This window comes from Equus przewalskii, chromosome 4 (genome assembly GCF_037783145.1).
Source record: "Equus przewalskii isolate Varuska chromosome 4, EquPr2, whole genome shotgun sequence".
NCBI classification, from domain to species: domain Eukaryota; kingdom Metazoa; phylum Chordata; class Mammalia; order Perissodactyla; family Equidae; genus Equus; species Equus przewalskii.
The window spans coordinates 93,167,390-93,192,902 of NC_091834.1; the positions used below are offsets into that span (position 1 = coordinate 93,167,390).

General features: G+C 45.8%; 2 protein-coding genes across 13 annotated transcripts in view; one reads left to right on the forward strand and one right to left on the reverse strand.

The window, feature by feature from the left end:
• SLC37A3 (solute carrier family 37 member 3) overlaps window positions 1–423 on the reverse strand; it is a 41,225-nt gene extending 40,802 nt beyond the window's left edge. The window contains exon 1 of one of the 4 annotated variants that reach the window (XM_070617900.1): window positions 283–423. The gene's annotated coding sequence lies outside the window, so the exon portion shown is untranslated. Of the gene's footprint in view, window positions 1–193 lie in introns of all 4 variants that reach the window. The other 3 variants (XM_008526790.2, XM_070617902.1, XM_008526791.2) reach the window with 3 other exon arrangements.
• On the forward strand, window positions 390–20,001 carry RAB19 (RAB19, member RAS oncogene family). Of its 9 annotated transcripts, XM_070617961.1 has the most exons (8): window positions 391–472; window positions 2,700–3,000; window positions 3,642–3,792; window positions 4,012–4,138; window positions 4,577–4,989; window positions 5,851–6,063; window positions 8,566–8,749; window positions 18,518–20,001. In XM_070617961.1, exons 5-8 carry the CDS (start codon window positions 4,963–4,965, stop codon window positions 18,784–18,786), a joined length of 693 nt encoding a protein of 230 aa, XP_070474062.1. In that variant the 5' UTR covers window positions 391–472; window positions 2,700–3,000; window positions 3,642–3,792; window positions 4,012–4,138; window positions 4,577–4,962; the 3' UTR covers window positions 18,787–20,001. The 9 variants fall into 9 exon arrangements, with proteins under 9 accessions (XP_070474065.1, XP_070474062.1, XP_070474061.1 ...); XM_070617964.1 differs by having other exon boundaries at window positions 390–472; window positions 2,700–3,792; window positions 4,012–4,155; window positions 4,577–4,971; XM_070617960.1 differs by having other exon boundaries at window positions 2,700–3,792; window positions 4,012–4,155.
• The last annotated feature ends 5,512 nt before the right edge of the window (window positions 20,002–25,513 follow it).

Sequence of the window (25,513 nt, forward strand, 5' to 3'; positions counted from 1 at the left end):
TCTTCCCGCTCTCCTCCCGCTGCGGTCCTTGCCGGCCCCCCTAGGCCCCGCAGCACCGGGGGGCCGAGGAGCCAGGCCCGGGGCGGAGGGAGCGAGCAGCCGGCCGGCCGGCCCTGCCCGCGGCGCCACACCCACCGGACGCCACCATCTGCATCTCCGCATCGCCCTCCCCTTCCCTGGAAGCCCCTCGGACCTGCCCTCCCGTGCGGCGGCCCCACCCGCCGCCGCAAGCCGGGTTTCGGTCCTTTTCGGCTCGGGGCCCACGCGCCGCGGCTCGCGCACCCGAGACCCGCAGTGATCGCCGCGCTCCGATCCCTGACTCCGCTCGCTCGGCTCCGCTGCGCTGCGCGCCGCCCCCGCCGCCACCTCACCCACCGCGCGGCGGCCAGGGCTTCCGGGCGCTCACGTGATCCGCCCGTCCCCGCGGCATGCTGGGGATTGTAGTCCGACCGCGCGGCTTCATCTGCGGGAGGTGAGAGCGGGCCAGAGTGAGAGGGAGTGGGAGGGGATGGCAGGGCGAAGGCCTCTGTGGACCCGGCTGCTGGGGAAGGGTGGGAACGCCGGCCACAAATGTTAGGAAAAAGGCAATGAGGGAGGATAAGATATAATCTGGGGAGAAATGATCTATAGAGCATCTTTTTTCAAAAAAGCTTTATTCGCTCTTTGCTTTTATAGAAAGTAACGTGCTGCTAAGTGTGTTACGGACCTGCCGTGAGGGCGTAAGCTTTAGATTTTGTTTAATTAAAGACAGTGGCCTGTAAAGACAGGGCCGTTAGTCTGCCAGTATCGTTCACTGTTCTCCCCACCCAAACAAACAAATGAATGTTAAGATCCTGGCAGCCTCAATCAAAAATTAAAGGCCTTGGAACGCACAAGGCTGAACAGGGGTCCTATGCCCTACTGGGCTCTTTCAACTGTTGGGGAAATATAATGTAAAAAAAAAAAAAAAAAACTTCTCCTAACCCAGAAAACCTCTCCACAAAGGTAGTAGATTAGAAAACAGTTTTATTATCGAAAAAGCTTTAAACCAGAACGTGATGCACGTCGCTGGCGATGCACTAAGAGATTGCCCCCTCGTATAGCCAAGGAGACACAATCCATTACATGCATGTTCTCAAGATAAACAGTCACTAGTCCTCAGATGAGAGGACTTGACTGGACACTCTGTTACACATAGTTTGTCCTAACTTTATCACAGTGACTGGGGAAACGACCTGTGTTGGCTTATCCAGGAGAGAAACAAACTTCTCATATCTTTAAGACAAGAGAGAGTTTTGCAAATTGGAGCAAGGCATGCACAGAAGTTAGGCTCCCCTCCCACAGGAACTGGGAGTCAGGGGCACTATCTCCCTGGATGTTTGCGTTTCAAAAGATGGCTGCCAGGGCCTGGAGGAAACATTCCTGAGTTGGGAGACTGCCCGAGGTTATTTAGCCATTATAAAGATATACATATATTTGAAAAGGAAAGAGAAAGAAATATTGAAAGAAAAGGGAGGAGGGTATCTCTCCCCTTATTTTCAACAGGGAGAATTAAGCCTCTTATTTTTAATTTGTATCTGCCTTTACACAACACAGTGGTACTTTTATTTCCAGTTGCCTGAGGGTGTGTGTGGCTAGGGAAATGTGATATCAGGGTGAGTAACAATAAATCAGCCAAATGTTTCACTTTTATTTTAAAAAATGTATTGTGGGGGCCGGCCTGGTAGAGTAGTGGGTTAAGTTCATCCGCTCTGCTTGGGGGGAGGGGGACGGGCAGGGGTTCAGGGATCCCCATCCTGCACGGACCTAGCACTGCTCCTCAAGCCACGTTGTGGCGGCATTGGGCATAAAATAGACGAAGATATCACAGATGTTAGCTCAGGGCCAATCTTCCTCACCAAAAATAAATAAATAAATAAACATCGGGTTTAAAATATATATATAAATCACATTCATAGGGACAGAAAGGAAAATAGTGGTTACCACGGGCTGGGGGGAGGGGGAAATGGGAGTAACTGTTTAATGGATATAGAGTTTCAGTGGGGGATGATGAAAAGTTCTGGAGATGGATGGTGATGATGGTTGCGCAACAATGTGAATATATTTAATACTATTGAACGGTACACTTAAAAATGGCTAAAATAGGGGCCGCCCCATGGCCAAGTAGTTAAGTTTGCACACTCCACTTCAGGGCCCGGGATTCCCCTGATTCGGATCCTTGGCGCGGATGTGGCACCGCTCATCAAGCCATGCTGAGGCGGCGTCCCACATGGCACAACCAGAGGCACTCACAACTAGAATATACAACTATGTGCTGGGGGACTTTGAGAAGAAGAAGAAGAAGGAGAAAAAGATTAGCAACAGATGTTAGCTCAGGTGCCAATCTTTGAAAAAAAAAATGGCTAAAATAGTAAAATATATATATTGTGAAATATATGTGCGTATATATACATATATGTATGTGTGTGTGTATAAAATAAGTATATAACCCGTATCACCACACCCAGGTCAACTGCCTTCTTCCCCAGAGCCCAAGCTATGCTCTTGGCATTCGTAGTCATGTTGATGGAGAGGGTCTGGTGCCGAGGGTCGGGATAGGGAGAGGCAGAATCTCTCCTGGACCTCCATAACCATCTGGACATTTTATCGTTTGATTTCTACTTTTAGATGCTCTCCAAGTGCTGGGTATGAGTCAGCTGAATTTTTTTTTTCTTTAACAGTAGCCACAAGGAGAAGAAGAAAACATTTTGACACCTAACCTCATTGACATCGACATCTAACGCCTTTTATCTCCTGCCCCCTGCCCTTACATTTGTGGTGGATCTTGACCTACATTTCGTTTCCAAGTCACAGACGGCTGACTGTGGCTCTGTCTTTTGTTTTTTTTTTGCTCTACCTACCAGCACTGGGTTTCTTACCCAAAAGAGAGGTTCCTAAAGATGTGTAAACGGAATTTGGGATAAGATAGATCATATTTTAAAGGTTCCCTGAAGGAATCATAGAAAGGAACGTTCTTGGATGGTGAATAAACTGGCCTCTATTTCAGTGCTTCTCAGTCTTTGTAGATCTCAACCCACAGTTAGAAATACATTTTACATCACCCCCAGTACACACATGCATACATCCAACTGACCCAAACTTTTCACAAAACAATACTTGGCCTTACGACATGAGATACAGTCTGAAATTTTACCCTAATCTCTTCTGTAAAAATGCTGGTTGCAACCCACTAAAACTGATTTCATGACTCATTAATAGGATGCAGCTCACAGTGTGAAAACACTATACCAATTTAAATATTTTATCAATCCACATGTTTCTGTTTTGCATATTGTGCCTATAGTTTGACTGCCTACATGTTACATTCTATATGGTGGAGGAAATCTAGTCCCTATGAAATGAGAGGCGGTAACTCTTCCAGACTCTGTGGGGAAAAAAATAGGGAATATTCACCTCAGCTTTGTGCTTCCCCTGCCAGCATGGGGGACTGATAAACTCTAGGTTTCCTCCCACCTGGAAGTTAACCTTTGTTCTGAGAGAGAGTTTTTGAGGGAGGGAAACAGAAATTTTTTTTCCAGCTCTTTCTTCCCATACAAATTTAAAGTTCTTTTAGTTTTTCAATTTTCTCTTTGATAATCTCCTTTCTCTCACTGTCTCCTCAGAAAGAGTTATTCAAGTCCACAAAACAGTTAAATGACTCAACACCCAGATCCGTATCCTCTTTTAAATTGTGTCCTCTCGACTAGCCACCCCCCACCCCAGCCAAACAAGGGACAGCAGGAAAAATCGGGGATGAAGGCTGCCCGAGAGAAGGTGAGCAGAAAGAAGAAACAGGATGGCTTAATAGGTATTGGCTGAGTGAACTGGCTAGTCCTTTTGTGTGGGCTTTGCTAGGTCAGGAACATCGGAGGGAAGTGGACTTTGCGTGGCTGTGCTAGCCAGCGCCTCACCTTGTGCTTTGTACCCAACGGCAGCTCCAGCTCCAGGCCCGGGGGCGGTGGGAGGGTTTGCACTTTCCTTTCACTTTCTCAGGCCACCTAAACCTGACACCTGGGGACAGAACTACAGTTCCCACCACGCAGCGAGGCAGGAGGAAGAAGGGGCACCGAGGGCCGAAAAGGAAAACAAGGAGAAAAGAGAACATTACCTGCTAGCGGAGGTGAGAGAGAAAGACAGGTAAGCAACAGGTGAACCAGGAAGGTGGAGGCTGCGGGATGCGGGTTGGAGGGCGCCCGCCGGGGGACACTGCTCCTTTCTCCTTGCAGGGCGTTAGGCTAAGTTAAAGGGGACTTCCGTGGAAACATGAGGACTTACTTGAGGAGGGGAGACATGGAAGGAAGATTTCAGCTTTAGTTGCAGTGATAAGACGCCGGAAGTGGAATAGCTTTCTTTATTTGAAAAGCCAGAGGGAAAAAAAGTGGTTTGATTGTATCTCTTGTCTGCTGGATCATTTAACTATAGGTGATTTCAGAGGCGTCCAAGAGAGGTATGGGATCCTTCTTCACCATTTAGAGCTTGAGGTTTTTACACACAGATTGGATATTTGTGTGCATTTTAATTTGTGATGACATAGACTTGTCCTTTTCTATGACTTTAGAGAAAATGAAAGAATAAAACTGGGAGGAATGAAGAAGGCAGAAGCACATCAAATTTAATCATCAAATGGAATAAGATTTCATGTATTTTTATCAGACATTTGATGAGGAGATCCAACACAATATCATATGAAGAACAGTTGGAGGGCCTAGGGATGTTTGCCCCGAGGGGATGTGCTTGCTGCTTCAAATATCTGACGGGCCGTCATGTGGAAGAGGAATCTGCCGAGTCCTGGCGTAGCACAAGGGTCAACTGATGGAAACCCCAGGGAGATCCATTTCAACCCCATGCAAGTTAGAGCTGCTCACGCAAAATGGATTTTTTTCAGGAGATAGTGAGTTGCTCATGATCAAAGATATTGAAGCATAGGTGGATATTTCAGCAGAGATGCTGAAGGTGGGCATAAAGTTTCAGGTGAGTGATTGTGTTGATCAACGTTTCCCAAACCTGGCTGGTGATCAGAATCCCCTGGGAAGTGTGTGCATATTTGTGTGTGCATGTTTTTAAATCTATTTAGCAATTCTGGGATGGGCTCCAGGAATATATAGTTTTAATTATCTCCCCCAGATAATTCTGATGTAATCAGTCAGTTTGGGAAACACTGTCATTAGAAACGTTATTTTCAGGCCTATGGTAAAGTGTACCATAAACATTCTAACCACAGTTTGCATTTTGAATAGTCTCAAAATCCTAATTTCCTACTCAAGAAAAATTAGGTGCCAAACAGAAGAAAAAGGCCATGTCAGTCCTCCCTAAACTGACTTCTCTGTCGGATCTGGTCAGCCCTGGTTGCTGGTTGCCTGGACATTCAGTCTTCCGATAGTTGGGAGTGTTCCTTCCCAGGTGAGATGAAGAGAGGATGACAGTAGGCATGTCTGCCAACTGATGAATGGCAGGTGAACACTCCTGTGGGCATCTCCTCCGCCATCCTGCTGCTCTCCAGGCACTCGATGGAGCGTGGGGCACCTGGTCTCTAGTGTTCACTGTGTACTGGGCCCAGCAGAGAGTAGCAGTAGAACCTCTTCATTCAGAGTACGCCTCTAAACTGACGTCAACCCACGAGGGCAGGTGTGGGCTTGTGGGACAGCTCTCCTGTACCTGACTAGTAATTAGTGTCCTTCTCAGAACCACAAGGATGTCAGTGCTATGAAAGCAGTGACCTCCCTCTGTCTTGTCCTGTCCTGGGCCCCAAGTGCCTAGAATAGTGCCCGGCACATGGTAGGTTCTCGCTAAAGAGACGCTGAATTCCTTCTTTTCTTCCTTGGTCCATTCTAGGTGGCAAGAGCCATGCAATTCTCCGGCTCAGCCAGGGCAGCTGATGAGAACTTCGACTATTTGTTCAAGATTATCCTCATTGGGGATTCCAATGTGGGGAAGACGTGTGTGGTGCAGCATTTCAGATCCGGCGTCTACACAGAGACACAGCAGAACACAATCGGGGTGGACTTCACTGTGCGCTCCCTTGAAATCGATGGCAAGAAAGTGAAGGTCAGAGGGGCACGGGGTCGGCTCCGCCTCTTTTAGCCGGAGTTCCTAACACTGAAGCACACATCTGAGGAATAAAGGATTTACATAGAAAACACAAAATCATAAAAGAACCAGAACGAAACCTGGGAGTATTTATTTTTATCATTGTGGAATGGGAAAATGAGCCTTTTGAGTAAGAACCCAGAATGCATGAAGGAAAATATTGCTCAATCATAATTATCTAAAGGTCAAATGTATACATTTCTATATAACAATATAAAGGTCAAATTTCTACATACTCAAAAATACCATAAATAGAGTCAAAAGATGAATGAAAAACTGGAAAGAAACATTTGCAAATATAGGACTTGACAAAGGGCTAATTTCTTTAATTTGAAAAGAGCTCTGATAAATAAGAAAAAGACCAACAACCAAGTACAAAAAGGAAGCAATTCATAGATTGGACAAAACTGCTCTTTCACAGATTTTATCAGAACTAGCTCCTAAATTATGTCATGTAAAGGTGCCCATCCTCACTCACAATTAAAGAAGTGCAAATTAAAATAAGTGAGATACTATCTTTTCCCCATTTGATTAGAAAAGATCAAAAAGTGTTGGTGAAAATGTAATAACCAGATCTTGTTTGGGATCCTGATTAAATGAAAAGAACAGTAAAAAGACATTTTGGAGACAATCAAGAAAATTTTTATACAGTCTGGATATTAGATGATACCAAGGGGCCGGCCCGGTGGCACAGCGGTTAAGTGCGCACGTTCCACTTTGGTGGCCCGGGCTTCGCTGGTTCGGATCCCAGGTGCCAACATGGCACCGCTTGGCACGCCATGCTGTGGTAGGCATCCCACATAGAAAGTAGAGGAAGATGGGCACAGATCTTAGCTCAGGGCCAGTCTTCCTCAGCAAAAAGAGGAGGAATGGCAGCAGATGTTAGCTCAGGGCTAATCTTCCTCAAATAAATAAATAAATAAATAAATAAATGATACTAAGGAGTTATTGAAAAGTTTATTAGCGGTGATAATGACATTGTGGTTATGTAAGAAAATGTCCCTTTTTCTTATTGCTTTTTCTCCCCAAATCTTCCCAGTACCTAGTTGTATATTTTAGTTGTGGGTCCTTCTATTTGTGGCATGTGGGACGCCGCCTCAGCATGGCCTGATAAGCGGTGCCATGTCCGCACCCAGGATCTGAACTGGCGAAACCCCGGGCCGCCGAAGCAGAGCACATGAACTTAACCACTCGGCCATGGGGCTGGCCCCAGAAAGTGTCCATTTTTATAAGGATGTATGTTGGTGTAAGGAGGGGTGAAATGATGTGAGGTCTTGGGTTTGCTTTAAAAGAATACCTCAAGGAGGGGCTGGCCCCGTGGCCGAGTGGTTAAGTTCGTGCGCTCCGCTGCAGGTGGCCCAGTGTTTCATCGGTTCGAATCCTGGGCGCAGACATGGCACTGCTCATCAAACCACACTGAGGCAGCGTCCCACATGCCACAACTAGAAGGACCCACAACAAAGAATATACAACTATGTACTGGGGGGCTTTGGGGAGAAAAGGGAAAAAAATACAATCTTTAAAAAGAAAAAAAGAATACCTCAAGGAAATCAACCGAAAGGGCTAAATGAAGCAAGAGTGTCAAAATTTTGATAATTATTGAATCTGGATAATGGATATATGAGGGCCTGTTGTTTTATTCTCTCTAGTTTCATGTATGTTTGCAAACTTTCTTTAAAAAATAAGTATTGGGGCAGGCCAGGTGACATAGTGGTTAAGTTCGTGCCCTCTGCTTCGGCAGCCTGGGGTTTGCAGGTTCGGATCCTGCATGTGGACCTCTACTCTGCTCATTGAGCTATGCTGTGGCAGTGTCCCACGTATAAAGTAGAGGAAGGTTGGCACAGATGTTAGCTCAGGGATAATCTTTCTCAAGCAAAAAAGAGGAAGAAGGGCATGGATATAAGCTCAGGGCCAATCTTCCTCACAAAGAAAATAATAAGTACTATAAATAGTGTGAGAGTATGAAGAAACAGTACCCTCACATACTGTTGGAGGGTGTATACTTTGCTGCTACCGCTTGGGACTGTAATTTGGATGGTATTATTATGGGAACACTCCTAAACGCGAACAGCTGAGTGGTCCTTTAACATCTAAAACAGTTCAGCCAATGCTGTCACCTTTGCCAGTATTAGTATCAATGGGCAGGCTCAAAAGATAAACCCCAAAATCTGGATGATGGGTGACTGAGGGTGAAAAACCAAAAGAACACCAGATCCCAGGACATTAGATTCACCCTTCCAACTCAAGCATCCCTTAGGTGGTGACTCCCAAACCTAAAAGCACATCCAAATTACCCTGGGAAGCAACTGAAAAAATAGATTCCTGGGCCCCACCCCAGACCTACTGAATCTGGGTATCTCGAAGTGAGACAAGGAAACTGTTTTTCAGATGGCTTAAGTGAGCAAGTTCCCATCAGGTGTGGGAGCTCCTCATCAGATCCCCTTTCCACCCCTTCTCCAGATGCAGGTGTGGGACACCGCAGGCCAGGAGCGCTTCCGGACCATCACCCAAAGCTACTACCGCAGTGCCCACGCGGCCATCATCGCCTATGACCTCACCCGGCGGTCCACCTTCGAGTCTGTTCCTCACTGGATTCACGAGATAGAAAAATATGGAGCGGCGAACTTGATCATTATGCTGATCGGTATGACGTTTTCTAAGCGTTTAACTTTTCTTTATGGGTTCCCTGGGCTGATGCTCCTCTTTTCGTGTATTTCTGATGGCAGCAGAACCTGAAATCATAAAAGTGCAAGCAGTGGACGGGACCTAGAAGGCGTCTCGCCCAGAGATTCCCATCAGATTCGCTTGGGAATGAGAGTGGGGTGGTGCAAACTTGTTAAGAATACAGATTCCAAGGCCCCACCCTAGGTTTCTCATTCCGGACACCTGGATGGGGCCCAGACATCTAGATGAAGGCACACCCCAGCTGATTCGATGCACACACCTGTGTAGACCACACAGGAACACAGGAAGTACTCTGTAGTCTGAGGTTCAGAGTCAGAGGTACCCAAATCCCCGAGGGAGCCACTCAGGTGAATGTAACTGACTACACCCTTGAATGACTTCTTACACCTGTTAAGATCCAATGAATCTTAACAACAAACTACCATCAAAATTATCAGTAACTTTAACTCCCCAAAGTGAACTCACAGCTTGAAATGTGAGCAAACCCATTGCACATTCAGAAAGTGTAATGTTTCTGTCACTTCTCTAGAGTTTTGGTTTTTGCTGGCAGAGCTGCCTTTTCCTCCCTCCAAAGTACACTACAGTTTCCCAAGTGGCTGCTTAATTTTGGCAAACTGACTTAGGCCTTTGCTACTTAAAGCTTGGTCTGTGGACCAGCAGCATCAGCATCACCTTGGAGTTTGCTGAAAGTGCAAGGTCTCAGGCCCCATTCCAGACCTACTGAATCAGAATCTACATTTTAACAGGATCCTAGAGAGCTTCATATGCAAATTAAAGTTTGCAGAGCACAGGTCTAGACAGCTAGCTATCAGACTGAGAAAGAGCTAAACATACCATGTTTGATGGGTGATTTATCGATAGACAAGCATATCCTGGCTCTGTGGCAAGTTACCCTCTGAGACTTAGTTTTTTCATCTATAAGAAGCAACTAATACTTTCTGGGGTGGTTGTAAAGATTTGATGAGATAATGTGTGTACTTTGTTAGGAGTGCCTGACACATAGTTAAGTGCTGAATAAGGGATAGGATTTGTTTCTAGAAGGTTCATTTATTTGAAGGAACTAACTCATTTATGTTCCTCAAAGAATGGGGGCCTATGGTGAGGGTACAAGTCCCTGGGATCTAGGAAAAGCCAGCAGTCAAACCCCAGCCAGAGCAGGAACCACAGTGGAGCCCAGCCACCACTAACAAGCGAGAAGTTTGACAGTCTCCTCTCAGGCCTGGGCTCTGTGAACCAGCCTCCTTGCCCTCCATCATGCATCTGTTTCCTCTGTCTTGGAGCTGCGTCTTACGTGCAGGATCACGGGGGCCTGCCACGCTGTCTCACCCCTGAACCCTCCCTCATGGAGTCTGTCAAAGCTTCCTTCCCCCGCCAGCTCCAGTCACAAATCCCCGCATTCTCTCAGTATCCACTAGCTCACATTCCTTAGAAAGGCAATCCTTTCCATGGCAAAGCCTGACCCAAGCTGCGGGCCAACCTAAGGATGCGCAGGCCTGGGATAAGGTGCCCACCTGGACCAAGCAGCTGGGGGCTGACGGCGGAGGCAGTCCCGGGATGCAAAGCCTGGCTGCGGCTGGGCCGTAGAAGAGGTCATTGGCACATCTAGTCCATTTATTATTACTGTCATGATTCCAGAAAGAACTTGTTGTTTTAGAACCATCTTTTTCCTGAGTCTTTTCTGTTTCATAGTCTAGCCCCTATCTTATGCACAAACTTGGAGAGAATGCTGCTTTGGGACTCATTCTGCTTCTCCTAACTTAAGAATCAAAGTCGTTCTGAGAGCCTGGACTGGGCTCGCCCCTTCCTGCTGTATCAGATCTTAAAGCCCCAGATTCCACAGTCTGCTGCCAAAGTCAAGGCCCTTCACATCTCGTCCTCGCGGTTTTTCAGAGGGGCTGTGTCTTGTCCCACATGGCAGAAACCAGAAAAGAGATTAATGAGGCTGGGAGGGCTACCACATAGGGGGCAACTCATCTCTTCTGGGAGGAGCGAGATGCCTCCTTTCTTCTCTAACCTCTCACCCAAAGGTTCCCTTTGGGACCAGAAGCTTTTGTGATTTGACTTCAGATGTAAATGACAGTTCTAACGGCAGAGTTCAGAGTTATAAAAATAAACACTAACGCTGAAAAGAGCTATATTTCTCCCACAACAACCACTTCTGGGAAGTGCCGAGAAGGAAGCTGGCCACGGTTTCCAACACCCTTCATGACAATTGCTCCCTGACAAGCAGGGCCCCACCCCTGAGGCTCGAGGACAGAAGCGATGCTAGGAAGATGCTGATGACGGGTGACATTTACTAAACACTTAGTAGGGTCCAGGCGCTGTTCTGAGTCCTCTCCTGGGTTACTTCATTTAATCCTCCCAACGATTCTAAGGAGCAGAGACTACTAGCCTCATTTTCCGATTAGGAAACCGAGGCATCTGGAGGTTAAGTATCCTGCTGGGTAACTCAGCCGGGTTACCTACTGAGAGATGAGGCGGGATTTGAAGCATGCCACTTGGTTCCCAGAGTCCCCCGTGGGTTTCGTTCCTTTCCAGCTGCTTTCCAGTAGCTGATTAGGCCAGACAGTGACGTGGAGCTCCCAGAAGCTCTGGTTTAGGCGTTGTCTGTGTCTACTCTAGTGCCTGGACATGGGGTCCAGACAGATTTGCATTCACATCTCCCTCTCTGTCCTTCCTGTCTGAACTTGGGCTTGTGACTTACTCTCTAAATTTCTACTTCCTCATCTATAAAACTGGCGCCTACTTCAAAGATACTGTTGAGTTGAAAGGTCAAATAAGGTAACCTATAGAAAGCACTTAGCACAGTGCTAAGACCTCAGTAAAGGGAAGCTGTTATTTCCTACTAGAGCAAAGATGAGGAGAGACTCTGCTGTGCTGTACAGAGGGGCTCAGAGGCCCACGGGCTGAAGAGCTGAGCAGACAGCAAAGGACATTCGTGACCTCCAGGGATGGCAGGAAACCCACCACTGGGGATATCTCCCAGAGAGGGGACACATGGGTGTGAGTAACATGCATCTCACTGAGGGGCGTGAAGCCGTTCTCTTCACACTTGAGGTTTCCCCAGGAAGGTGGACTGGATCTCTTTTCCATTAAATTTACATGCCTCCCAGGAAGCCCTGAAGCAGGCCTTCCTCAGGGCTTCGAAGCCTGCAATGCAAAGCTGCCCTCCCTCTGGGGTTCCCTCCCCTCGGAGCTAACTTTGGAAGACCACACCCTTGCTCCATGCCCAGGCCTCGCTTCTGGGCACCGCCCTTAACTACCAATTACTCTGCGGCAGAAACAGATGGGGCAAAGGAGGGTAACAAACGCCACGATGTTGTGGGATTTCCAGGAATCTCACACAGTTTTTGTGCCATTTACTCCCTGCTCTGTCTCCTGTAACAACTACTTCTGTCTCACTTCTTAATTCATTCTAGAAATGCCCCCAAAGATGATCTGGACGTGTCCCCAGCGTTCCAGTTTATGACATGTCCAGTCTCGAGGACTGACACAATGGGTCTTCCTGTTTTCTCTCAGTGGCCTCCTCCCCTTGATCTAGAAAATTCAAATGTGCGGTTCCCTCACGTAAGTGTCCCTGCCCTTTTCACTATATTTTCCATGCTGTCTCCACATTTCTTCACCCAAGCATCTCTCTCTCTCCCAAGTTTACCCCAACCCCCAGCAGCCACTTCGCCACCACACAAATGTCAAAGAGATGCTTGTGCATTGATTTGTACTCTTCTTCCGGCCGTTCACAGGAAGCCCAGCTCCTAGTTATGTCCCTCTGTTTAAAATCCTCGGTTTTCCCCCATTACCCTCAAGATAACGCACAAATTCCCAAGCTCCACCGACAGGGCCCCCTGCTTTCCTCCTGGAGATGGCTGGCTGATCTTTCTCACTCCCTTTGCTCTGTTCGTGATTGTAATTCTTCATACCTTGCGTCAGAGTAAGGAGCCAGCTTCCTTTTGTAGGTTTTACTGGACCTCTGTCTCATAACTATCTTTGGTATCTGATATTTGTCCCCTTAGGGTCTCAGGCAAACCTTCCACTTCAACTCATCATATTTACAGGTCTCCAATCTCCCAGCAAAAACTCTTAGAGCTAAAGATTTCAGAGTTCAGCGTCTGTCAGATCTTAGGGGGTCGCATCCTATGTTACTTAACACCCTCAGCAGGACCTGGCCAGCGCCCCGTGGTCAAATGCTTTAATATTCCTACAGTGAAGTGTATGAATAGTCATACAAAGTGGGTTAAATAAACACTTCAAATGGCCAGTGTAGGGCAGATCTTACTGTCAGATTAATTACCAAACAACTTAGGGGTTCAGAGGTTTTGGATTTTGGGAAATGTGGATAAGGGATTGTACACCTGTGCTACTCAACTTGTGCCATTCACCTGGTCGTTAGCATATATTATTTCATGGCCTTTCTTGGATCGGTAAAGTCGGGTATAGCTATTTAACTGTCTGTGTGCCTCTCTTGCCTCCCTAACAAGATGAAGAACCTCTTCCTTTGGGGCAGGGCCTAAATTTCCGGGTGCTCAGCACAGTACACTTAGCAAGTGAGGGCTTGGGTTGCAGGCAGCAAGCACGTGGTTTCTTCCCCACCCACCAGCTGTCCTGGCTCATCCTGAGGTGCAGCCACCAGTTGTTCCGAGGCAGGACGGTGTTAACCTGGTGTGGCAATGGGGCAGGTGGGAGGAGCAGGTCATAAAAGTCAGAACCAGTGCAACCCAGTGATATTGAACCCAAAGTGAGCTCGCTCACCTGTTGCACAGCAAGCCAATCTCTGACACCAGATGTAGTGGAAGAACATAGGAATTTTGTTTTTTAATTTTTTAAAATTTTTCCTTCTTCTCCCAATACCCCCTGTTACATAGTTGTGTATTTTTAGTTGTGGGTCCTTCCGGTTGTGGCATGTGGGATGCCGCCTCAGCATGGTTTGACGAGCAGTGCCATGTCAGCACCCAGGATCCGAACTGGCAAAACCCTGGGCCGCTGAAGCAGAGCATGCGAACTTAACCACTCGGCCATTGGGCCAGCCCCTGTAGGAATTTTATTATTGCACAGCACTGAGCGAGGAGAAAGGGCAGCTAACGCTGAAATCCCAAACTCCCTGAAAAGCTAAAAGAAAGGGTTTTTATTTGGGGTTTTAGGTAGGGGAGAGGGAGCATATGGCCTTGAGACTACTTGCAGAGAGGAGGGAGCCCGTGACCTTGTTGGTCAGCAGCTTTCCCACCAGCCTGTAGCCCCTTACGGGGAGGAGATAACAAATCCAGGTGGTTGTCTTTGGCCATTTGTCTCCATGGCGTAGAGTGGATTCTGGAGCCAGGAAGCCAGGGAGTAAGCAGGGAATGCATGCTTTGGTTTTAATCTCATATATGCTGGGTTTAACGTAGGGAAACTGATCTCAGGGCCGGTATCACCAGCCCAGAATCTGCAGATCAAAGTGAGGGATGCAAGGGGCAGACCAGACTCCTGACTCAGGGATTCCCACTCCTACGACACCACTTTCCCCACCAAGGGCTCTGACACGTTTCTTCTAGAAGCAGAGCTGTGGCCTGAACTTAAACCTCACTAGCTATAAAAACGCATACAGTTTTCTTGGAGGTACCTGGATTCGTTTCCTGTGGCTGCTGTAACAAATTCCCATAAACTAGGTGTCTTAAAACAACAGAAATTTGTTCTATCTCGTTCTGGAGGCCAGAAATCTGAACTCAGGATCACTGGACCAAAACCAAGGTATCACGAGGGGGCCATGCCCCTCTGGGAGTTCTAGGGGAGCATCTGTTCCTTGCGTCCTCCAGCTTCTGAGCTAAAGACCTGAAGCATTCTTTGGCTTGTGGCTGCGTCACTCCAGTGTCTGCCTCTGTCTCCACATCACCTCCTCTGTGTGAAATCTCCCCCTCTGCCCTACTCTTATAAGGGTACAGGTGGTGTCATTAAGGCCCACCCAGCTAACCCAGGATTACCTCCCTGTCTCAAGATCCTTACCTTAATCACATCTACAAAGATCCTTTTCCCACATCAGGTCACATGTGCACTTTCCAGTGATTGGAACCTGGAATCTTTGGAGGTCATTTTCCAGCCTACCGCCATAGCAGAAGGTGGTATTGTCCACTGGAAAGATTCTTGGAATAAAGTCATTGGGGGATAATTATCATCTAAGTCTAGCTTTGTCAGTGAGCAGGTTGGCGACTGTGACGCTGGGAAAGTATTTTTTTCAGTCTTTTTTATTGGGACATATAAACACACATAAAGAAAGGTACACAAACGTTGATTTGTCACAAAGGAGACACTTGTGTCAACACCATCTGGGTCAAGAAAGAGAACATTGCCAGCACCCTCCCCCAAGCTCCCCTGCCTGCTCCTCTCAATTCCCCCCATTCCCCCCTCTCCTTCCCCCCCAAAGGTAAGCAGGCTATGACTTCTTGCGGCAATCACTCTTCCTTTTCTTTATCATTGTACCACCTAACCCACATCTCTAAATGCTGGTTTTATTTTGCTATTGTTTTTGAACTTTACATAAGTGGAATCGCACAGAATGTCTTTTTTGTCTAAGCTTCTCTCCTTCGACATTAAGTTTTATGAGTGTCACCCACATCAGTGCATGTAGCTATAACTGATTCTTTTGCATAATTTGTATAATATTCAGTTACACGAATACACTACAAAGTATTTCTCCTTTCTGTTGGTGATGGACACTGGAGTTGTTTTCAGTTTGGGGCCATTAGGAAAATTGTTGCTCTGAACATTCTTGTGTATCTTTCTTGATATGCACGGGCACACGTTTCTGTTGGGTGCATACCTGGGAGCAGAACTGCACGGTCTGGCAACCCTAGCAGATATTCTCAAACCACTTGCTAAGGTGCTTGTTGGCCTCTACACTCCCCCCAGCAGGGTATGTGAATTCCAGTTGTTCTGCATCCTCCCCAGCCCTTGCTATTGTCAGTCCTTTCAATTTCATGCATCCTGATGAGTGAGTCATGGTGTCACTTGTGAATGAATGTGTGTTTCCTTCTTCCTTAATAAGGTTGGACATCTTTGTGTACATGTGTTAGTCCTTCGGAGATTCTCTTTGTGCGGAGCTTTTCAAGTCTCACACCCATTTTTCTACTTGTTGTTTGTCTTTTTCTTATTGATTCCTAGAAGTAGCTTATGTTTTCTGGAAACGAATCTATGTGTGTTTGGGTCATCTGGGAAGTTGTTGGGTCAGGATTAGATAGACATGCAAGAGATTTATTGGGAGAAATGGAAGTGAGAGATAAAGAAGAGAGAGCAGAAGGCGGCAGAGAGAGTTTTCTATGAGATGCAGACCTGCCGCTGGGAAGGAGAGAAGAGTCAGACCGAGCACAGTTCTCGGAAAGGTTCATTCAGCCCTGAGCCAAATTTGCCTGACAGAGGAATGTAATCCTGCCCCCTGCAGGCCTGGGCCTGCATGCGTGTCCCCACAGCGGCCTCTGCACTAGCATGGTGACAGGTAGAGGGGGTAGCAGCTGGGCTGCTGTCACCTGTGCTCCCTGCAGCAGGTTCTCTCGAAGGAGGTCAGAACCCTCTGTTGGTTATATGTGTCGCAAATACATCTTCCACCGTGCAGGTTACCTTTTCACTCTGCTGATGGTGTATTTTGATGAATAGACATTCTTAATTTTAATAGATTTCAATCCATCAGTCCTTTCCTTAATGATTATTGCTTCCTGTGTCCTATTTAGGGACATTCCCCCTAACTGAAGTCATCAAGATATTCTTATATTATCTTTTTGAAGCTTTGTTTGTTTGTTATTATGACTTTTACATTTAGATCTGCAATCTACGCAGAGTTCATTTTGGTGTGTGATGAGAGGTATGAACTAAAAATGTGTAATTTTTTGTATAAAGACTCAGTTGTCCTAGTACTATTTACTAAAAAGGCAACCTTTTTCACTGCTCTCTGGTACCATCTTTCTATAAAGGGTACATATATTCATGAGTTTGTTTCTGAACTTTTTATTCTGCTCCTTCGGTCTATTTCATGCATTGTCCTGGAGGACAAAGTATCTTGGATATTACAATGGTTCGTGGCCCTCCAAAGGACCAGATATACAGTATGTCTGTGGTATTAAAATTTCACAGGATCTACACACAAATGTTCATTGCATCTCTATTCATAACAGGCAAAAACTAGAATCAGCTCAATTTCCTTCAATTGGGTGTATAGTTAAACAAATTATGGTACATCCATACCTTGGAACGCTACTCAGCAATGAAAAGGGATGAACTACTGGCACATGCAATGCCCCGGATGGATCTCAAGGGAATTATGCTGAGAGAAAAAAAGCCAATCTCAAAGGATTACCTACTGTATGATTCCTTTTGTATAGCATTCTTGAAATAATGAAATTATACCGATGGAAAGCAGATCAGTTGTTACCAGGGGCTGAGGATTAGAAGTGGTGGGAGGTTATAAAAGGGTAGCATGAGGGAGCACTGTGTGGTGGTGGCACTGTTCTGTATCTGACTGCGGGGTGGTTATAGGAACGTACACGTGTGATAAAATTGCATATACTTACACACACACACACACACACACACAGGGGAGTGCGCGGATAACTGGCAAGATCTGAATAAGCTCTGTGGGCTGTACCAATGTCAGTGTCCTGGTTTAGAGATGATATTGTACTATAGGTGTGCGGGAGGTTCCCAGTGGGGGAAACAGGGTAAGGGGTACACTGGACCCCCTGGATATATACATTATCCATCTATCTATCTATCTATCTATCTATCTATTATCTATCTATATTTGGAACTTCCTTTGAATCTACAATTGTTTCAAAATAAAAAGTTTTAAAGTTGTTCATGGGGGGGAGGGGTCATTATGAAAAAACAGTTCTAAAAAGGCTCCTTCTGTGGACAATAATGAAAAATAGGTCAAGAAACACTGGTCCAGCCCATCTTAATTACCATAGCTTTGTAATAAATCTTGACATCTAGTAGACCAAGTCCTGTGGGAAAGCTGTTTCGCGTTTAGCTTCCCGCCTCAGAGAAATCAAAGTCCAGTCCTGGATGACCGCGGGGCCTGAAGTGGAGAAGCAGAGGCGAGGCCGTGCTTTTCCTCCTACGGTCAACCCTGGGCCGTGCTTGCAAAACCCCTCACGGAACTTTTTGGGGCCATTGAAAATGTTCTATATCTTCAGAGGGACGGTGGTTAAAGGGCAAATACATTTGTCAAAACTCATTGACCTGTACGCTGAGAGCCGGTCCATTTTATTGTATGTAAAATTATAGCTAAAAAAAAGTCCATCATTGTTCATTCCACAGCTTCAGTCCAAGAAATCTTGATCACGGTGTCCTCAGCTAGACCAAGCCCTGTCTCACGGTGTCCAACACTTTATAGTTTGGGGGAAAAGAGTGAAAAGAGGAGCAAAATTCGAAGGAAGAAGAGAGAAGATTGAGAGTCAGCCTGGCACAGTCTTTACCTTGTTAGACTTAGAGGGAATGACAGTCCCTCCCGAGAATTCAGAGGCTCCACCTGTCCCAGCCAATAAAACACACACCTTTGGCCCATTCTCATCGCTCTTACAGATCTCACAGAACAGTGACTTAAGATAGTGGCTTTGTTTCCATACATCCGTGGTTTCATTTCAGTAAATTTGCCCTCAGTTGCTAACTGTGAATGAATGCATGTGTGCATATTTGCTAAACGAAAGTGTTCTTCTTAAAAACCAGATTAAGTTATTCGGTGGAATATTTGCTTCTCTCTCACTCCCAGGGAACAAGTGTGACCTGTGGGAAAACCGGCATGTTCTGTTCGAGGATGCCTGCACACTGGCTGAGAAATACGGCCTCCTTGCTGTTCTGGAGACATCTGCCAAGGAGTCCAGGAACATAGACGAAGTCTTCGTGCTGATGGCCAGAGAGCTGATAGCCCGCAACAGCCTGCAGTTGTATGGGGAGACCGCCCTGAACAACCTCCCCCTGGATTCCAGTCCAGTTCTTGTGGCCCAGGGTCCAACGGAAAAGACCCACTGCACATGTTGAATATGTTCCTGAGGCCAGTTGCACCCACCAGAGGCCATCTCTGAAACCAGAGGGGCCGGATATCCTAGCGTCTGCTGAGCAGCACCTCAGCCCAAAGTGTAGACTTGCCACTAGTCCTCAGTCCTTCCCGCCCAGATGGGAAGCACTTCTGCCTCGATTCACCACGGAGGAAGGAACCACTGACTCTGAGGACAGGGGACGCCACTGTCTTTCTGAATTTTGCCTAGTGAAAGCAGGACATAAGGCCTGGGTATAGGAGGGCAAGCTTTGCTCTTTTTCATCTTTCCGTTTTCTCCCCAACCCTTCCATTGTTTCCTACTGAATTTTGCTTCTCCCTCAGAGAAGAGAGTAGTGAAAGAAAGAAGAAAAGAGGACTATCAAGAGAGGGGAGAGGATGTTTGGGGCATTCTGTAGCAGTTTAAAACAGCTCAGGCCTGGGAGGGTGGGATAAAAGCCTGCAGTGATAAACCAGAATGCTGTTACCCTTGGCTTCCCGACATGAGCCCCACAGGTCTTTAGTCTGGAGCAAAGCCTTTTGACGTGAAGACTGGGAAGCCCGTCTTGCCCGATGGTCCAGAGCCACGTGGTGGAGATAGAATTGGTCTTCACTTTATCCTGGCTGGGCTGGTTTCACCACCTCCTAGGATGTGGGAGATGCTTACAATGTCTTTTTCTAAAACACCAAATTATCTGTTGGGTTGGAAGTCATTTCTGAATTGAAATTAAATCAGCTCATAAATTAATATCAAACTCATATTGACCTTGCTGTGTGGCTCTGGGTGTGCTGTGTACCCTCCAGAACCTATGAGTAATAAACCTTGTTTTTTCATTCCCTGACGTTGTTGCTGACGTGCATCTTGCCATCAGAAGAACCACAAGGGTCAGTCCTGCCACAGCATCGCTCCGAAAGGGGAAATGTCTGTGGGGCTCGCCTCAGGCCCAGGTGAGTGCCCCCATTTCTAGCCAGACATCACTGTCAATAGGCTCAGACCAGCACAAAACAAATAGCCCCTAGCTGCATGTGGCTATTGAGTACTTGAAATGTGGCTAATTTGAATTCAGGACAAGCTCCAAGTATAAAATACACACCAGATTTTGAAGACTTAGTACCAAAAAAAGAATGTAAATTATCTAACTAATAATTTTATGTTGACTATATGTTGAAATGATATTTTATATATACTAGGTTAAATAAAATATATTATTAACATTTCACCAGTTTCTTTTTTAATGTGGTTACTAGAAAATTTAAAATTACATACATGGCTCATGCCATGTATCTATTGGACGGTACAATGGAGCAATGCTTCTCAAAGTGTGGTTCACCATCGTATGTATGAAAAGGGCCTGGGGATGCTTGTTACCAATTCCTGAGACCCATGACTGACTGACTGAATCAGAATCTTTTCAGAAATCCACACTTCATCCCAGCTGGCCAGATGATTCCCCCCCACACTGAAACTTGAGAACCGCTACTATGCAGAGATTAGGGGAGGATGGGAGTCAGATCACAGAGAATTAATTACCTTTTAATTCATTTCACTATATGTTTGTTGTTGAAATGAACAACCTATCTTTAGGAAACCTGAGGGAAATGTAGTGATATGCCAGAGAGAGAAAATGCATCAAAGCAGATTAACCTTTTTCACATGTACATTATTGTTCTAAAGAAGGGTTTATGCAAAGCAGGATCTCATGAGGTGGATCAGGAATATACCTGGACAAGAGCATGAGCAATATTCAGAGGAGGCCATAAGCACAGTCATTAAGAAGGGTGAGGAAAATTGAGTAGATCAGGGGAGAGAGTGAGCAAAGAAGAAAGAGGCTGAGCAGGACGTGAGATTAATGGCTCACACCAATTTGCCTTCATTTCTCTGCTCATCAGTCTCAACCTCATCAGCTTCCAGGATTATGCATTCTGGGGATAATCTGAATTAAAATATTCCTACCAACAGGTTACACAGGTGAGAACAAGGTCACCTGACCACCAGCAACCTGTAATTAATCAGCCTGGGCTTCCGTTGAACACAGCGCCACGACAGAAACCCTCAAGGATACCAGGAGAGGCTCCGTCCGAGTGGCGTGCCTTTCCCAGTGAGGGCGCAGGGGTCTGCTCTGAAAAGACGCACAGGCTTTCCCGAAGCTCACCGCGTCTGTCACCGTACTGCGAAGCCGGCTCAGGAGGCCCTGCTGTAGAGCCACTGTGTGTCAACCGAATTCTGGCATTTTTGTCACATCCCCCAAATTGTATAGTTGGTAACAAGTGAGTTATATGAAATTAAGCTCAAAAAGGGACATTTCAGAGAATAAAAAAGATTATAGATGTCTTGATATTTTGTTTGCCAACAAGTACATTTCCATGCGTGAGAAAATGGTTCAATTCATATTTCATTGCTCATAGATTGTTCCTGAATCTCTTCCCCACTAGTCCTGAAAAGGTACATTAGTAATAATGGTGATATTACTAAAGTAGTAATAATAATGTACATATAGCAATTACCATGTGCCCAGCCCTGGACCAAGCACTTTGTTTATCCTAACTCACTCAACTATCTTTTGAAGTAGGTACTATTTGTAAATGAGGATATGAGACCCAGAGAGATTAAGATCACACAGCCAGTAAGTGGCAGAGTCAGGATTCAAACCCAAACAATCTGGTTCCAGAGCCCACTCTTTTTTTTTCTTTTCTTTTTCTTTTCTTTTTTTTTTTTTGAGGAAGATCAGCCCTGAGCTAACATCTGCCAATCCTCCTCTTTTTGCTGAGGAAGACTAGCCCTGAGCTAACATCCGTGCCCATCTTCCTCTACTTCATACGTGGGACGCCTGCCACAGCATGGCTTGATGAGCGGTGCCATGTGCACACCGGGATCCGAACCAGCAGACCCCAGGCCGCCAAAGCAGAACCTGCGCACTTAACCGCGGCGCCACCAGGCCGCTCCGCCAGAGCCCACTCTTAACAATTATGCTACACTGAGTTTTAGATTTGGGCTCCATGGTATTAACCCCTCGTCACCCTCCACACGCACAGATACACACCACAAGAGAAATATACTCATTCCAAGACATACTCTCCTACATACAGTTCAGTACCCTCATGGTAAAGTCGTGCAGCTCTCTCCCCGTAAAAGAAGCTGAAGTGGGGAGAAGGTGGGGAGGAGAAAGGGTGGATTGTGGGGATCAGGCTAGTCCCGTCTAACTGCAGGGGAATTATGGAGGAGCTGTGCCTGAAGTACGCCAGGCCCAGCCTAAGTACACTGCCTTCTGATCAGGGGTGATACGGAAACTCCAGTTCACTCCTAGGCAAGGGTGGATGGGTGGTCCAGGGCAAACCAGGCTGAGTTCCAGCAGCCTGTTGCTGCGCCATCCCAGCACGGGGGCTAGATGGAGAGGACAGGGAAGAACCCAGCCAGCAAGCACAGATCAGTGCTCCCCGCAGGCGGTTTGCAAACCTCCAGGTGACTGAGAAGAGGTGCTGGGAATTCATATCATCAAAGGCAATAACAGTGCCTGCTTCAAGTTTTCATTTTCAAAAATATCAACATGGGATCTGGTCAAGAGCCTGCGATGCGTTATCGCGTGAACATGTGTGAATTCTCGCCAGATGCACGTAGTTGGTTTACCATTCGGCAGAGTACTGCCAGCCACTAAGGTAGTTTTGTGTTTATTCTTAACCATACACTGGTGAATTTACACCCAAAAATAATTGCCAAAGACTGCAGCACCAGGAATGCTGAAGTTAAAGTACAAGTTAAGAAGGAACACAGAATAGGTGATATTTCTGCAAAGTCACCCAAAGATTGCTCTTCGCCTAATATATAAGTTGCATTTACTTACATTTTACTTATCAGTATTACTTGCATTGACCTATTCTTATCTAGTGCATCAAGATGTCTCTGGAACTGGGAAGACCTACATTTTAAAGAGACCGTGGAGTGAAGATGATATTCAATTATTTTTTGCACTTACTGGGATAAAAATTCTCCATACGTAATGTGTCAGTTCTCAGAAAGTTGCTTGCACATAACAATCTGAAACCTTCTCATCTAATTTAGAAGCAAAATTCCAGTTATAAAAATAAAATTTATAACATTTGTGAAAAACCAAACCAGTAATTTCTTAAAGCACCGAGTACAGGCATTCACCACATCAGAGCCTGTGTTTATGCTGCATTTGTCCATCTATATTTTATTCTCTATTTATTTCCAAACCAAAACATGGGTTATTTTAAAATTCAGCAATGTTTTAACATGAACAAAAATAACTTAACAAACATCATTTTGAGTGGAAAAAAGTCAGTATATATGCATATAAGTAAAGAATTGTACTTGGTGGTAGTTGTACAGCATTGTGAATGTAATCAAAGCAACCAAATTGTACACCTGAAAATGGTTAAAATGGTAATTTTTTTTTTTTTTTGGCTGAGGAAGATTTTCCCTGAGCTAACATCTGTGCCAATCTTCCTCTATTTTGTGTGTGGGTGCCTGCCACAGCATAGCTGTCTAAAGATGTGTAGGTCCACGCCTGGGATCCAAACCTGTAAACCTGGACTGCTGAAGCAGAGTGTGCCAAATTTAACCACTATGACTCAGAGCTGAGCCCCCTAAGATGGTAAACTTTATGCTATATATATTATACCTCAATATTTAAAAATTAATGATATACCAAAAACCATTGAATTCTGCACTTTAAATGGGTGAATTATATGGCATGTGAATTGTGTCTCACTAAAGCTGTTAAAAAATGCTTTTAAATGAGCTTAAAAGGGCCTGAGGAGGAAAAAAAATGCACTTTAAAGATTTTTATAATAGAATATTTCATAATTTATCAGCCAGAGGTATTTCTTCTTAGCTTTAACCGTTATATGCCATGAAAAACATTGAAACTATTTTTTTAAATCCCTCAGGGAGTTACTAAGTTTATATTCTGAGTTCTGACATTATATGTTACTCAGAAACAACGGAGAAAGGGATTTATAATTTAGGCACCAAAAAAAAAAAAAAGGCTGGGAACACTGGCTTTAGAAAATCTTATTTTTTCCCCACTTTTTTTCTTATGCTGCACATTGAAGACAAATTTTAAATGACAGAAAAGCTTAGGAATATCAACGTCACCCGGGATCCCATGCAGAGTGACTCTCTCAATGTGATCTTGTTAACACGGTCTGTCCTTTCTCTACACGTTTACTTTCCATAACATTTCCACAGGCCCAGGATGAAGCTATTGCTCAGGTAGCCCCTCAAAAGGGTTAAGTCCTGTCCTGGGCATTTACAATATGAACTTGGCAAGTCATTTCCACTTTGGGGGGCTTTCCTGTGCTCAACTGGAAAAAGAGAAGGCTGGCCTAGAGAATGTGTGTGCATCCTGGCTGTGATTGCCTGGGGCCATAGTACTTGCTAAACATGCAGATTTCCAGGAGCTACTCTTCCATGGGTCCAGACTAGGATCCATAACTTGTACTTTTTAGTAGTCTCTTCAAAGCACCAGGAGATTCTCTCCAGCCAATCCACAGACTGCCACTCGGGCATCATAGACTAGAAGCCATCTGTTGTTCCTATCAGCTCTCTGAGCTTCAGCACACAAAGCCTTAGTGGCAGTGACACAGAGACAAAGCACAAGCGGAAATGCCAAAGAAGCCCACTGCTTTCTTGGTTTTTGTTAATCAAACAAGGGGTGTTTGCCCGGAGCTCAGTTTAAGTGTTCTGTATACTTTATCCTAGGAGATACGGGAGGTAAAAAAGAACGTATCCCAAAGAGTTTTCTGACTCTTCCTAAAAGAACTCGATGTTTAGTAAGAACAAAGTTTATACATTCAAAGCTAACCTTGCCTAGTGAATGGTCAGAATAACTGACAGAGAGAGTAACACGGCAGTTCAGGGTAGAGGAAAAAATACCAGGGCTGTCTGAAGAGAGCTGGAAAATGTCTCGCAGGATTCAGGACCTCAAGGGCCCCGAGACAGAAAGGATTGGATAGGGTGACAAAGGGGCCGTAGGGAAGCAGAATGCACGGGGAGGCAGGAACAAGCCCCGTGCTCAGGGGTGAGGAAGGGGGTTTGTGTGGGAATGTCCTGGGGGCACGTGAGTTATTTTAAAGAGCCCAGAATAGAGGCTGATGGATTTGATCCTGGTCCTATAGACAGCAAAAAGGCCCTGAGGATTTTGAGAAAGGGAATTACATGATACTGTTGATAGAAACACATGGGGCCAAGGGGCTGGGTCAGATGTGAGGGAAGGATTGTTTTCAGTTTTGGAAGCTGAGAGTGAGGTGAGAGTGGGGTATCCCAGAGAAGATGTCTAGCAGGCAGTCAGAGAGTGGACCCCTACGTGACAAACGGCCAGGGCTGTGGGAAAAAAGGTGGAGTCCTAAGACTGAGTGTTATTATTATTGTTTTGAAAACACCAACACAAACAGCTATTTGCATATCTCCCTTGAGCTCCTCCACTCAACTCTAACTTCCTTCAAGGCAGGTACTAGGCCGAGGTCAGCCTGTGTACATACCACTGTGACTTACCTGTGGAAGTTGCTTCAAACCTTTGTTGGTGGGATGACCTTTTAGTAGGGGTCAATGAGGCTGGAGAAAGCCTAGGATTGGGCCTTAAGGAATGCCCATACTTAGGGGGAGGAGAAAGGAGGAGCCACCGTTTCAGAAGAAATCAAAATGAAGATGGTGCCAACCAACACTACTCACGGAGCAGTCTGCACACTATTCCTGGTCTGTGGTAAGGGAAG

Coding starts and splice junctions, on each gene's coding strand:
- RAB19 (XM_070617960.1), top strand. CDS start 4,963: ATGCTGAAGGTGGGCATAAAGTTTCAG. Junction 4,990..5,850: donor AGGTGGGCATAAAGTTTCAG/GTGAGTGATTGT, acceptor GGTCCATTCTAG/GTGGCAAGAGCCATGCAATT. Junction 6,064..8,565: donor TCGATGGCAAGAAAGTGAAG/GTCAGAGGGGCA, acceptor CCCCTTCTCCAG/ATGCAGGTGTGGGACACCGC.